The sequence below is a fragment of the Erpetoichthys calabaricus genome, chromosome 4 (assembly GCF_900747795.2).
Source record: "Erpetoichthys calabaricus chromosome 4, fErpCal1.3, whole genome shotgun sequence".
Taxonomy (NCBI): domain Eukaryota; kingdom Metazoa; phylum Chordata; class Cladistia; order Polypteriformes; family Polypteridae; genus Erpetoichthys; species Erpetoichthys calabaricus.
Window position 1 is genome coordinate 247,156,368 of NC_041397.2, and position 15,034 is coordinate 247,171,401.

Below are 15,034 nucleotides of genomic sequence, written 5' to 3' on the forward strand. Positions count from 1 at the left end.
TTATTGTGATGATTGTTTTACTCTTTTTATGTTTATTTTATTTTATTGTAGAATCAACTCGTATCTGCGCACAGCAGGGCAGCCGTGGGCAGATGCGTGTGGTGTATTCACTCCATGTTATCGTGCATTGTGCTGTCAGTGGTATTTTGATAAAAGAATTTGAACAACATATAAGAAGCGTATAAATTATTAAACAGTAAAACATTAACATTTAAGAAGTAAAGTTACATTAAGTACTACTGCAGGCCTTCGGGTATACCTCATTTTTTGTTTGCCCATTACATGCTTAAATGTATACATTTTTTGGTGCACCTACCCGAGAACACGCGACATATAACCGAGCGTGGGAGAAGCATGGATTTTAAACACGCGTTGAGTTCATCTGCTGGTCTCCCTCGTGGAATAACTGGTAATGTTTGAGTAAAATGTACAGCGAGTAAAACGACATTACCTGCTATTTTTTTTTTTTTTACGATCTCTGAGATCTTGCTTTTTTCGGTTCAAGGCTTCATAAGCTCTTTTATGTTGTATGGTGTACTTATCCCAAACCATCATCTTTGAATGTTGCAAGACTTTCGCCTTGTATGTAGATCGGGGTAATTACATTCATTGCATTCCTAGTCTGAAGCACAATGTGATTGTATGGGTGGTTACCTGGCACTGTAGGGTTGCCACCCGTCCTTTAAAATACGGAATCGTGCCGCGTTTGAGAATGAAATTGCGCGTCCCGTTTTGAATCAATAGTGGACGGGATTTATCCCGTATTTTTTTTATCATTTTTTTTTAAAGCAGCGTCTCATGCAAATCATCCCACACGCATTTTATGAAGATGCCTCCTTTCCTAGTTTTGATTGGGTAATACTTATGTCATCGTTAGTTTGATTGGTGTTTTTAACTGTCCAGTGAGGAGGGCGTGTCTTTTAAGTACAGTCTGCAAAGTGTGGCACTGAGATGTGGCGTCAGCGCCATACTTGAAGCCCCTAACGTGCGGTCAGCAAGTCGGCTAACATCCGCCATGTGCCGTCTTTCAGTGCGAGAAGCAGATCATAGAATGGTTGAAAACTGTTGCCCCTAACGTTGCGCCACGGCGTGTGGTTCGTTTTATACCTCGTGTCTTCTCATTAAACTTTTATCTCGCGAATATGTTATTGCAATCCGCAGCGGGGCGTTTCTATAAACTTAATTTAAACTTACGTTATACACCGTGCTTTGTTTCCCTTATGAACATGCTTGTATGCTTAAGTCGCTCCGTTCTCAATTGTTTAATAAATTTTTTGCTCTTCGCTGTTTCCGGCTGTTCCTCCCATTTCCCCCTACTTCGTTGTTTTATCTCACGAATATGTTATTGCTATCCTTAACGGGAGCGTTTCAATAAACTGATTGAAAATAGTTTTGCATTTACCTTTTTAGTAAAAGGCGAGCTTTTAAGCCTGAGAAATCACCGCGTAAAATGCACACGTTTAATTGGACATGTGTTAATATGTATGGTTACACAGTATTAAAAGACCAGTGAACAACGTCAGTTACCTTGTTCCCGCGTTTGCATAAAAGGTGAGCTTTTAAGCCTGAGAAATCACCCCGTAAATGCCACGTTTAATTGCACATGTGTTAATATGTATCTACACAGTATTAAAGACAGTCAAAATTAACGTCATTACTTCGTTCCCGCGTGTGACTCGTGCTGTAAATGTCTTCCTTGTTTTAGTTCACGTGATTACGTAGGAGGCGTGATGACGCGATACGTGACTCCGCCTCCTCCATTACAGTGTATGGACAAAAAATATGTTCCAGTTATGACCATTACGCTTTGAATTTCGAAATGAAACCTGCCTAACTTTTGTAAGTAAGCTGTAAGGAATGAGCCTGCCAAATTTCAGCCTTCCACCTACACGGGAAGTTGGAGAATTAGTGATGAGTCAGTCAGTGAGTGAGTGAGTCAGTCAGTCAGTGAGGACTTTGCCTTTTATTATTATAGATATATGTATATATGTATATATATACTATATATATATTTGTATATATTATATATATGTATATGTTATATATATGTATATATGTATATATAACTGGAACTCAGGTGTGATACACCACACGTTAGGTTATTTTTTAACCAAGGGGGCAATTACTTTTTCACACAGGGCTATGTAGGTTTGGATTTTTTTTTCTCTAAATAATAAAAACGACCATCTTACAAACTGCATTTTGTGTTTATTGTGTTTATATTTGAGTAATGGTTAAATGTGTTTTGATGATCAGAAACATTTTGTGTGACAAAATGCAAAAGAATAAGAAATCAGGAAGGGGGCAAATAGTTTTTCACACCACTGTATATATATGTGTATATGTATATATATATGTGTATATGTATATATATATGTATATATATATGTATATATGTATATATATGTATATATGTATATATGTGTATATGTATATGTATATATGTGTGTATATATATATGTATATATGTATGTATATATATATATGTGTATATGTATATATATATGTATATACACATACAGTACTGTGCAAAAGTTTTAGGCAGGGTTGAAAAAATGCTGTAAACAAAGAATGCTTTCAGAAATATAAATAATGATTGTTTTTTGTTATCAATTTACAAAATTCAAAGTGAGCGAACAAACGAAAAATGTAAATCAAATCAATATTTGGTGTTACTACCTTTTGCCTTCAAACCAGCATCAATTCTTATAGGTACACTTGCACAAAGTCATTTATTTTGTAGGATTGTGTTCAGGTGTATGATCAACCAATTATAACAAACAGGTGGTAATGATCATCAATGTCACACACAGGTTGAAACACAGTCTTTAACAGAAACATCTGTGTAGGAGGCTTAAAACTGGGTGAGGAAAAGCCAAACTCTGCTACCAAGGTGAGGTTGTGGAAGACAGTTTCATGTCATGGCAAGATTGAGCACAGCAACAAGACCCAATGTAGTTCTACTGCATCAGCAAGGTCTCTCCTAGACAAAGATTTCAAAGCAGACTGGGGTTTCAGGATGTGCTGTTGAAGCTCTTTTGAAGAAGCACAAAGAAACGGGCAACGTTGAGGATCGTAGACGCAGTGGTCGGCCAAGGAAACTTAGTGCAGCAGATGAAAGACACATCAAACTTATTACCCTTCAAAATTGAAAGATGTCCAGCAGTGCCATCAGTTCAGAACTGGCAGAAACCAGTGGGACCCAGGTACACCCATCTACTGTCCGGAGAAGTCTGGCCAAAAGTGGTCTTCATGGAAGAGTTGCAGCCAAAAATCCATACCTCCAACTTGGAAACAAGGCCAAGGGACTCAAGTATGCACGAAAACATAGGAACTGGGGTGCAAAAAAATGGCAGCAGGTACTCAGGACTGATGAGTCAAAATTTGAAATATTTGGCTGTAGTAGAAGGCCGTTTGTTCGTCAAAGGGCTGGAGAGCGGTACAATAATGAGTGTCTTCAGGCAACAGTGATGCATGGTGGAGGTTCCTTAAACGTTTGGGGCTGCATTTCTGCAAATGGAGTTGGAGATTTGGTCAGGATTAATGGTGTTCTCAATGCTGAGAAATACAGGCAGATACTTATCCATCATGCAGTACTATCAGGGAGGCGTATGATTATTCTGCAGCAGGACAACGACCACAAACATACAGCCAAAGTCATTAAGAATCATCTTCAGCGTAAAGAAGAACAAGAAGTCCTGGAAGTGATGGTATGGCCCCCACAGAGCCCTGATCTCAACATCATTGAGTGTGTCTGGGATTACATGAAGAGACAGAAGGATGTGAGGAAGCCTACATCCACAGAAGATCTGTGGTTAGTTCTCCAAGATGTTTGGAACAACCTACCAGCCGAGCCTTCAAAAACTGTATGCAAGTGTACGTAGAAGAATTGATGCTATTTTGAAGGCAAAGGGTTGTCACACCAAATATTGATTTTGATTTCTCTTTTGTTCATTCACTGCATTTTGTTGATTGATGAAAATAAATGATTAACACTTCCATTTTTGAAAGCATTCTTTGTTTACAGCAATTTTTCACACCTCCCTAAAACTTTTGCACTGTACTGTATATATATAAAAATAAAAATCTTGGTCTTTTAATCTAACCAGAAACCTTTTTCCCATGAGCAATCATAGGACAATTGTTTTTAAGTACTCAGTAGGGTTGGCCAGGCTGTTTTTTTATTAGTGATGTTGCATTTTCCATTCTTATTTTCATCTCGACCCTTTTTCTGAGAGATTTACAGACTCAAAAGGGTTGCATGCTGTTGTGTGATCCTTAGACTCTTCAGAAGCAATATTCTGTGATTTGCAAAAAAAAATAAAACTTTCCTCTTTTTAGTGAGTTTGGTATTTTGCAATTGTTTATACAAATATATATGTATATATATACACACACACATATTGTCATTCATTTGTTGGAAAATATCTATTTGACCTAATTTTGACAATTGTTGTACTACAATATACGCTAGATAAAACAAGGTTAATTACCATCAAACTTAATTTAAATAAAAAAAAACATTTTTAAATCTGTGCTGCTACCAAACTGTTAACTCATGTCCTGTTGTTTTATACAGTTTTACAATGTTTTTTTTAATGTACAGTCAGGATTAGAGTGCTCCATGGAAGTGTAAATTGTAATTGCCAACCATTCGTCCATTTTCGGACTCAGTCATTTTTATTTGTAAGTACAAAAGAAGTCTAGGTGAACACTCTAAGCCAATAGATAGTAATTTCTCAGTCTGTGTAAGTTTTGGCTGGCTACAACAGCAATAATGAGTGTTGCATTCAGTACAGTTGGCAAATTTCACTTCATTAAATTTGTTCTTGTCATGGTCTTGAATAAGCCTTCTTAAGTTCAAAGGAATTGTTGTGCTGTCAAGTGACAGCTTGAATTCTACTATACTTCATGCTGTTCCTTTTAGGAAAAAGAAATGTTGTACAGGGTTACTTTTGTGCTATATTTTTAGACCCTCATAAAAGCTAACCCAAAGCTGTATGCAAAACAAAAATAACCCCTTACCACTGTTTTTTCTTAAAGTCTGACACCTGTCAACTGTGGCCACGGGCCTCGTTTTCCCTGGACTCACAAGGAACTCTGGTTGACAAAGTGATCACAGGCCTCTGGAATGCCACATGATGGCAATCCGACTTTTATCTAGCATTCCTAAAGGAGGCTCCCTTCTCCAAACACTAATACCTTTATTCCTTGGCCTCATGCATTCGCTATGTAGTGTATGTGAAGAGGCTTTACTGAGTTTCCATTACATTCTCCCTGTGACCAGCTCCTGTCAGTGACCTGGGACTAGATTTTATTTCTGTTTTCTTGTATCCCTCATTATGCTGCTGTTGACCTTGACGCTAGATAACTGGGTCGACATTATATAGCTATGTTTGAATCCTCTCAAAATGTGATGCTGAAGCCAACTGAGTCCTGGCGTGAGACGCTCTTGGACAGCAGAGTTATGGAACTTTTTTTTACAGTAAGTTCAATTTCTGTAAATTCTTTTTTGTCATTATTTTATACTTAATAGTTTTTGATGTTGAAGTTGAAAAGAAGCCATTAAATTAACCTGCTAAAAAGAGAAATTTTATATTAGTATTTTGAACATAAATCCTGCTTCTGTACTTGAATCACCTACTACTAATTTCAAGATTTATATAAAATAATTGAATTCTTTAAGTAAGAAATATGGTATTTTGGAAACCTTCACAATATAAACTTGCAAAATGTTCAGAATTAAGCACTGCCCTGAAAGTTGTGTTTTGTATATGAAATGAAAGTGTTATTGTGAAGATACATTTTGACTTGCTTTGATGTATTAAAGGTATTTGTTTAATTTTTGTTGTTGAATGTGTTCTGATTTTATAGGAGAGTGATGATGTGACCACTATTGATTTTTCTTAAGATGAAAGCCTTTACTACTTTTTATAAGATCCTCTATTTATTAATTGCTCTAAATGGATTAGATATTTTATTGTTCTAAAAAAAGTTCTGATTTAATGCAACTAAAATATGTAATAAAGAGTGAGCAGTTAAATTAAAATAAAGCATAATTATGGGTTGTCTTGTATTGCATTTATGTGAAAGTATTTCGAGTTTCTGTGTTTTTCGGAAGACCTATTAATTGTTTAGAGGACATTTTTCTTTTGCTATACATTCAAAAATAGTGGAATGGCGTAATAAAAATATTAATAAACATTTTTTTTGCTAGAAACATAACATGTATTAACATTTTGTTTCTATTGCGAATGATTGTTGTTTTAAGCCATTTTTTGAGGATTAAAAAAAAAAAAAACATTTTAGATAGCAAGGTATAATTTTGTTAGAGTAACTTCTGCAGACAAGGATGAAAGAAGTAGTACTTGTTCCCGAAAGTTTAAACAGCTGTTTGGTCACAGTAAACAGCTGCAGCCTTTCAGCTGTGATTCTCCATCTAGCAGGCTGAAAATTGAGCTGCCTCAGACATAAGCTGCGAAGTTCAAGGGTGTTTCTAAACCAACTTTAGGATTAAAAGCAGACTTCAGGATTATATATTAATTTAGATGACACGTGGTGTCTCTTCAGGAGTTCACAGGTTCTGTTGATCATCATGCAAATGTATTTGTCATGGTGTAGTAAAGTGTTATTTGCTATTTAGTACCGTATCAATATTTTTTTCACCTTATTATGTTAGATGGCCATTCTAACATGCAGAACATCTTTGTTTTTGTTTAAATAGTTCACTGATTTTTTTTTGTGTTAAATGTGATGTAAATTAATTTTGGGCAGAAGAGTAGCACAACTTTTTCCTAAATATATACATGTCATGTTAATTGTATTTTATCCATTTTTTTAATTTACAATTTAATTTTTTTTATGCTGAATGAAAGGTCTTTACTCAGTGAGCTTCCAGTACATTTTTTGTTTACCTGGAAACAAAATGTGGTAAAAACTGTTAACCAGAGTTTAGAGAAGTACAGCATTATTACATAATGTCATAATGTTATGTTGAAAAAAATTCCTGTCCTTGTCCTTTCTATTCAAAAGCAGTTTGATATATCTACTATAGATTCACCAATTAATGACAGTAGTAGGCTGTTTGTTGTAAAATTATTATGGTCAATTTTAATGTTTCATTGTACATTTCAACAGTACACTATTATATAGTACATATTATTGCAGTATGGATACCACAGTTAAATCTAATCCTGTTCACTGTGTGGGTATTTCACTAAATATTTTGGTTCTTTCCATATCCAAAACCTGTGCACATTACATTCATTGGCAGATCTATATTGACCCAGCCTGAATGAGTATATCTGTCAGTGTACCCTGTGAGGAACTGATGTCCATTTTGGGGCTGGTTCCATCCAGTGGTTTTCTGATTTTTATCATTTGGCAGGCTAAAATGTAATAGAGTAATTGACCAGTTGTGTGCTACACACCATTCCCAGAAGGCGGCAGTGATTGTTGAAGTGGGTTTGTCAGAATATTTAATTTTTAACCTACACTCTACACCATTTCCTGATATGTTAAATGAAGTACAGAGAAGACCTTGCAATATAAAGTAACATTGCATCAAGCCTGTTTAATTCAGTTCAGAATCGTGGGTGGCTGAAGCCACATTGCATCCACTTTACAGAGCAAATGTAAAGCATGTACATCTTTGGGGTATTGCTGGAAAACAACAGAGAAAGACCCAACCACACACAAAGGATTCAGGCTTAGAATTCAGTCCCACAACAATGGATTTGCGAGGATCAGTTCTAACTGTTGTATCACCTTGCTACATAAAAGGATGAATTTGAAATATAATTTCATAAATAGTAAATGCTTAAAGTGAAATTACCATGTTTGCCTTATTCTGTGAATATAAGGAAAACTTGTGATCTGAAGTTAAAATAGGTTAATACTCTATGATGTAAAAGGCTACTGAGAGAGAGCATTTAATTTTAGAATGGGTAACTTCAACTCTTCAATGTGGCCTGATTTTTTTTTTTTTGGATGTGTGTATGTGAATGTGTGTAAGTGTTGTGTATATCTGTGTATGTATGTTTAGTTATTATTTAATGAATAGGGGAAAAAAATTGTTGACGGTCCTTTAACTGGAGAAAAATATTTAACTTGTTTGTTTCAGAGCTATAGCATATGAATTATGCCATGTGAGTAACTGCTTATGGTATTGTTTTTGACAGAAATATAATAGTATTATTTTTTGTATTTTAAGTGATTCCTTTTGTAAATGTGCAGTCCATGCCTTATCTTCGATTTTACAGGTTTATCTATGTATAGCTAGGAGCTGTATGATAAACATAGTTAACGTTACACAGATGCCTGTCATAGCTGCTGCTTTTAGAAATGTGTGCTCTGGTCTGGAAGTCTGACATCAGGCTGTTCTCCTTAGGGAATTCTAAGTCAAGTTGTATTGCTTGGTTACAGGGAAGCTTCAGGACTGCTCTTGATAGTGACTACTTCAGTTGCAAGTTGCTACAGTGTTTCCTTTTTTTTAATTTTAAAAAATGTTGTTTTTTATTGTTTGAGTGTGTTTGTCTCCAAGATTGTAAGTAGTTTATAGATAATACTAGAACTTGGCATTGTGTTGCCTACTAGTAATATACTGCAGAATTAGACCTTTCCAAATTCTTGTGCAGTATTTACATTTTGTGAATTTAACAGAATAGATCAGGATTCAAAGCTGGAAAACATTTTTCTTTTTTTTTTTTTCTTTCGCGGAAACGTAGGTGCATCGCAAAATCCGTGAAGACTCTGATATGGCGCAGGACTCCCTCCAGTGCCTGGCACAGTTAGCTTCTTTGCATGGTTCTATATTCCCAGATGAGAATGCCCAGGTTAACTACCTTGCTCGTCTAGTTGAAGGACTGCTCAGTATGATAAATGGGTAAGTTGAAGACTTGTCACTCTGAGGTGTTAAATTGTTAACAATTGTGTTTTACCTTTGCTTGAGCTGTTGCTAATGTGCTTTATTTAGAATGTTTAGAGGCATAAGGCCAAAATTAAACTAACTGTTTAATGCCTGATATCATTTAAGAATTTGTTACTGCTGTCTGTGGTTGTTTGATAATTATGTTTTTAAGATAAGAGAATTTTAAATTTAGTTCACATACACAAAGAAAATGTTTGCTATACATATATGAAATTGAGTACATCTGTTTATGTATCCTTGTGTCTTTGTTTTACTTTTGTGATTTTTTTAAAAACATGTTCTAGTTGAGAAAGAAAAGGTGAAAATGCTTAACTGTTCTTACTGTACAATCAGATTATAAAATATATGCAAGTGAAATGTTCTCAAGGGAATATATAATAAGAACAATTAGCAATTTTTTTTAAGACAAGTAGTTTAATTTCCTAATAAATGCAAAATATTTTGTTTCCAATATTCAAAGGAAAAATTTATGAATTTTGCCTAGAATTTGTTTGACGTTTTTGAACACGTCTTTGTGGTATGAAAAAATTTTGTGGACAGTTAAGTCAAGAAGGCAGTGTGGTGTAGTGTTTAAAGATTGGGCTTCAAGAAGTTGTGGGTTCAAACCCATTTGCTCTATGACCATGAGCGAGTCACTTTAGCTGCCTGTTCTCATATTAGAAAAAAACAATAAAATATTTGATCAGGTGTATGTTCAATGTTTTTAAGTTGCCTTTAATAAAGGCATCAGCCAAATAAATAAATGTAAATTTAAGAAAAAATGGTCTAATTCTTACGAAATATTGCAAATGAGTTGTACTTGTTAGTCGTGAGAGATGGTTGTTTTGGGTGAATTCCAACTGTTTAGCTTAAAGCTTTTTAAAGTTAATAGTTTTTAAACCTTATAGCAACAACAGCAGCCAAACTTTCGCTTGGAAGTTCACAAAGTTTGGCAAAGTCTTTAAGACTTGGTGAAGAAAAACTATTTTGTGAATTATGAGTACATTCCAAAGCTCAACCTCAAATCTTTTAAAGTTATAATTTTCAAATGTTGTAATCACATTATATTTTTCATGTGTTTTGGTAATTTTTAAATAGTATGTGGACCTATGACTGGCCACATCAGATATGTGCAGTGGGCTGTGAATGCAGACTGTAAAATAACATAAAATGGAAAAATAATTGAAAAGTATTATTTTGAGGCAAATATATTTTAAAACTTAGTATTTTAGTAAATAGGTTAAGTGGCAATTGTGTACAAAGCACACACCTTAAAACGTATTGTTGTAGTCAACAGTTAGTATTTTGGCTATTTTAACTATCAGTCTTCTGTTTAGATCAAGCTAAATATACTTTATAAAGGTTTAGATCAATGTGTATTATTAGTGTATATATCAGTCACTGCCATTTAAGTTTGTTTGAATTCTGAATAGACTGCTATGCATCCTTTGGATTAATTGATTGAAAAAAGAGGCTTTAGATGAGATTTCTTCTACCAAGTTTAAATGCAAAGTATTTCATTAAAATACATTCCAAAATAATTAATTTAAAACTTTTTATCTTAAAATCATGTTTTAATCCATATTACTAACTGAGAATGGTAAACTGGATGGCATGGACACAGGTACACGGCGATGGGACCGTGAGACGTCCTGCGCAGGCGCGTACAGCTCAACTAACGGAAATAGCAAATAAAAGAACCGCCATATTGTGAGTGGCACTACTGCGGAGTGAGGTTAGGAATAATGTGCTACTTGGGATTGTACAAACCGCTGAACGCTTTACACCAAATTCAAACACAATACAGCTCAACGATACACACATGAGCCCACCTGGATAAGATCAATGAACGCAGGCACCTACAACAAGCGTCAGAAACTGCGGAAGCAAAACTACGGGGGACACTACGGGGTCCGCAAAGGTCCACAAAGATACTACGGAATATATAAGAGCATACCGATCAAAAATAAAATCAATCGTGTAAAAGCACATAGTACACACAAATCATGTGCTCTCAGCACATAGAAAGCGTATAAGGACAATACGGAGAATAGAGACCCAAAGGCATTGGAGAGAAAAAAAGGCAGATAAGAGATTATGAAAACAGTGGAATTCAAAAGGCTCAAACAAACGATAGCGCGATACACATGCAGACAAAGGTACAGAATATGGAAGCAGTAAAATTCAAAAGTATTGTAGCGTCCCACCCAGGTTGAGGGCTTTTTGGTTTTAAGTGACTGTTACGTCCGATTGAGGTAAGGTGGAGTACAGCACGGAGGACTGATAGTGGGGTATTGATTTCATGCGGTAATAGGGGGGCGTTGGAGAGGGTGCTAGAAAGTTGTGTTTGGGGTTAGGAAGTCAGCGATTGTTCAGGTAAAACTTTTGTGACACTTTGTCATGTCAATCACTACAGTATCAAAGAAAAGATAGAAACGATTGCATTACCGCAAACAAAAGGTGATTAATCATCAGAACCAGGTGTAATTGAAAAAATACCAGGCCAAATTGAAGTCTGAAAAAAAGAGTAGACAACAAAGTCTTTTCGCATTCGCATCATTCGATGGACAAAACGTGGATTTACACAATAATGAACCATATGCTATGAGAATCTGTGGTCCCACAACAGTTAAAGGAACGACAAGTTAAATTTCAAAGAGTACACAATTCGGTTGGGTGTATATTGATGATCTTGGAGAAGTGATGCAAATTTTAACAAGCAAAAAGAAAGGTGATGTATATATTCCGCGGGTAACATTACACACCAGAGAAGATCGTGATATGCCATTCGTAGTAAAATGTTTACAGTTTACCGTGAGAATAGCTTTTGCTATGACAATCAATAAATCACATGGACAAACAGAAAAACTCGAATTATTTATTACAGAAACAATATTCACTCACGGGCAGTTATACGTTGCGTTGTCACAATGTGTCTCCAGAAAATATTGTTTTTAAAGAGGCTTTAAAGTAAAAGTGAAGATAATAAAATTGAAACAATTCCAACACACAAATCATGTGCTCTCAGCGCATAGAAAGCATATAAGCACAATACGGAGAAAAGACACCCAAAGGCATTGGAGAGAGAAAAAGGCAGATAAGAGATTATGAAAGCAGTGGAATTCAAAAGGCTCAAATGAACGATGGCGCGATACACATGCAGACAAAGGTACACAATATGAAAGCAGTAAAATTAGAAAGTATTGTAGCGTCCCACCCAGGTTGACAGCTTTTTGGTTTTAAGTGCGTCCACTATTAATGAACATTCCTTAGGATTAATGAATATCATTTGCTATCATTGTCATTCACTTAACTTCCCTGAAGAAACAACTGGCAATACAACTAATGAGTTTACACGTTGTTGTCAAAGGGGTCAGGTTAGACTGCCTCCTTTAGATGAATATCCTGAATATCTACGGATGTTTCTAACTAACAATGTACCCGAAAGTAAAAACATTATGGACTGCATTAGATCCTACAATAGTTCATTTGCTTTTACATCTACCGGGGTAGATATCAGGCCACCAGCTGGCAATGGCCCATACTGCTTTCACGTATGTAGACAAATGTTACATCGGATTGGAACAGTGCACCCTCACCCAAATCACGAACGCAAATATGCACAGATCTACGTGTTAGATCCAGATGACGCACTCTATCACTGATTTTACTACAAATGTTGTGTATAAAGAAGTATTCCAATAGATCCTTCTAATGTGCCATGCTATGGGTTCTTTACTTCCTTTGTTTGTCATCTACACCTTTACAATTCGATAAATCTCAGACATTCATAAATGTATTTCAGGTTACCCAACCCCAGGGGTAGGTGAGCGAAGCGAGCAGGGGGCGGAGCCCCCTTGTGAAATACTGATTTTTAGTGTATTTTTAACTTGTTAGTTAATTGTACCAAGTAGAGTGAAATTCTTACTTGCATATACTAATCAACACGCAACAACATCGCCATAATCCAGTGCCATGTTTTGTGAATATAAATACCTGTCACAAGACTGACATCCCCAACTTTGAGGAAATACTTTAAAAGTATTCATATTCAATATTGTTTTTCGATACCACAGGATGATGGGTGACAGACACATATATATAATATAAAGATAACTCAATCCTTCTTGAGGGTGTGCACCTGTTCAAAATCTTCTGATATCCCACATTCAAAAGTCAATAAAATGCCAAAAAAAAGCTGTAGTGCAGTCTGTAAACATTAGTAATAGTTTATATATTTTACATTAATGCAAACAGTATTGTTCTTGAGACATTGGCTTTTTTCCAGAAGCTTTTGACAGTGCCACATATTTGGAAGTTGTAAAATGCAAGTGGCACAGTCTTCTATAAATGTTACTATAACCTAAATCACTTTTTTTTTTTTCTCCATACGTTTTTTCATGACAACCCTCTCAAAGATTGTTAAAATTCTGCTTGATGTTCTAACAAATCAGTAGAGAAGCTACCTGAGTAAATGTTCAAGAGTAATGTGTAAAATAATGGATGAGCCAATTTCTTTTGCAGATTTTATTTTCATTTAAATACCTTTTCTACAAAATTTTTGGGTTTTCTTTATGCGAACCAAACTGGTTAAAGATAGAACGGAATACTTTCTGAAAAGTGGCATTTTTGATATGCTTCCTTGTCCATGTATCAACTTTTTGATGGACTGTTACCTTACCTCAAAATTCCCAGAACATATTTGATCATCTTTAGGTTTAATATTTAGGTTGAACGAAATTTAGACTTTATTTGGTTTTCAACTATTATTATGCTGTAGCATGTAAATGTGATATGCATTTTTCAGCCTTACAATACAATATCTTTTGTAGAAAGTAAAAATAGTAATAACACATTCTTTAAATGTGATTTTCATTCAGAAGAGAAATGAAATACAAAAATAATGTTTCTTATTTAAGGTGGGTGGCAGTTTGGAGAATATCTTGCATACTATCAGTCTAAGGGCTGTTTACTATAAGCAGCCCTAACAGACAAGCCATAATATAAATGCTGGCCGAAATAAGCAGTATCTTTGTAAACAATAGTTACTTATCAGGATATTTCTTAAGACAATAGGCTTCAGTTAATATTGCTGTTGGTTAATTGGACGTTTCGGAGGTATTATGTAACGAAGTACTCTTTGGTATGAAATATTTGTTGTGAGTTTTTTTGTTTGTTTGTTTTTTTTAAAACCAGGAGCTAATATTAGTTCACTGCAACTCCTTACTCTAGGAATATGTTTTAAATAATTGGCTGTAAGTAAGAACGTCCTGCCGTAAATCAATTCTTGCTTTTCCTAGTGACTGACTTTGACTTCTTTTGATGATCAATGTTAAACACAATTTTACAGGAAACTATTCTTTTGAGTTCAGACGTAATAAGTTGAATAATGGGAATTGTGGGTATTTGTGTCCACCTGCCTTGCGCACTATGTTTGCTTGGATAGATTCTATCTTCCTTGCAACCCTGCTCAGGATAAAGCAGGTTTAGAAAATAGATGCATATTTATTATTATATTTTAGTGGTTTTCATTTGTTTATATTGTTCACTTCAGGATTATATTTTGTGTTTTCCGACAGTTGTATGCTACAGCTTCAGTTTTTTTTTTGTTTTATTTAATTTACTTTTTTTGCAATAAAGTTGGAGCACAATGACGATTACAGACTACACATTTAGGTGGCCCATACAGCGAATGCAGTGTAGGGTATAAATAAATCAAGAAGGGGATGTGTGATCGGTCCCCCTTGGTGTTACTTGTGTGCACTGTGTACAGTGTCCATCCCCTTTCTCTTCTCTTCTGTGCTGTGCTAGTGCTGTCAGTTGCGGGTTGTTTTAGGTGTGAGGAATCCAGTTCCTCCTGTATTTCTCTCTCCCTCCCCAGGAGCTGAATTTAGGGTGTATAGAGTACATCAAGTGTGTAACCACATGTTACTTCAGCATCGGTGAGCATTCCTTCTTCCACTTAAGACCTCACACCATATATCATCCTGTTTCTTTTCCCTTGTCAAAACACCTCTGCTTATTCACTCATCCGTTCATGTTGTTGGTGAGTGATGATGTTGTTCTGACGGTGTTCAGTTGGCATTCAGTTGGCACAGTGCCTGTACTGAGCAGAAAAAAAGACAG

At 35.4% G+C, this 15,034-nt stretch overlaps 1 protein-coding gene across 1 annotated transcript in view; it reads left to right on the forward strand.

The window, feature by feature from the left end:
* xpo4 (exportin 4) overlaps positions 1-15,034 on the forward strand; it is a 181,770-nt gene that overhangs the window by 114,827 nt on the left and 51,909 nt on the right. Inside the window, 2 exon segments of the mRNA XM_051926199.1 lie at positions 5,373-5,485; positions 8,727-8,884. Of these exon segments, the coding sequence (XP_051782159.1) occupies positions 5,373-5,485; positions 8,727-8,884 (271 nt within the window).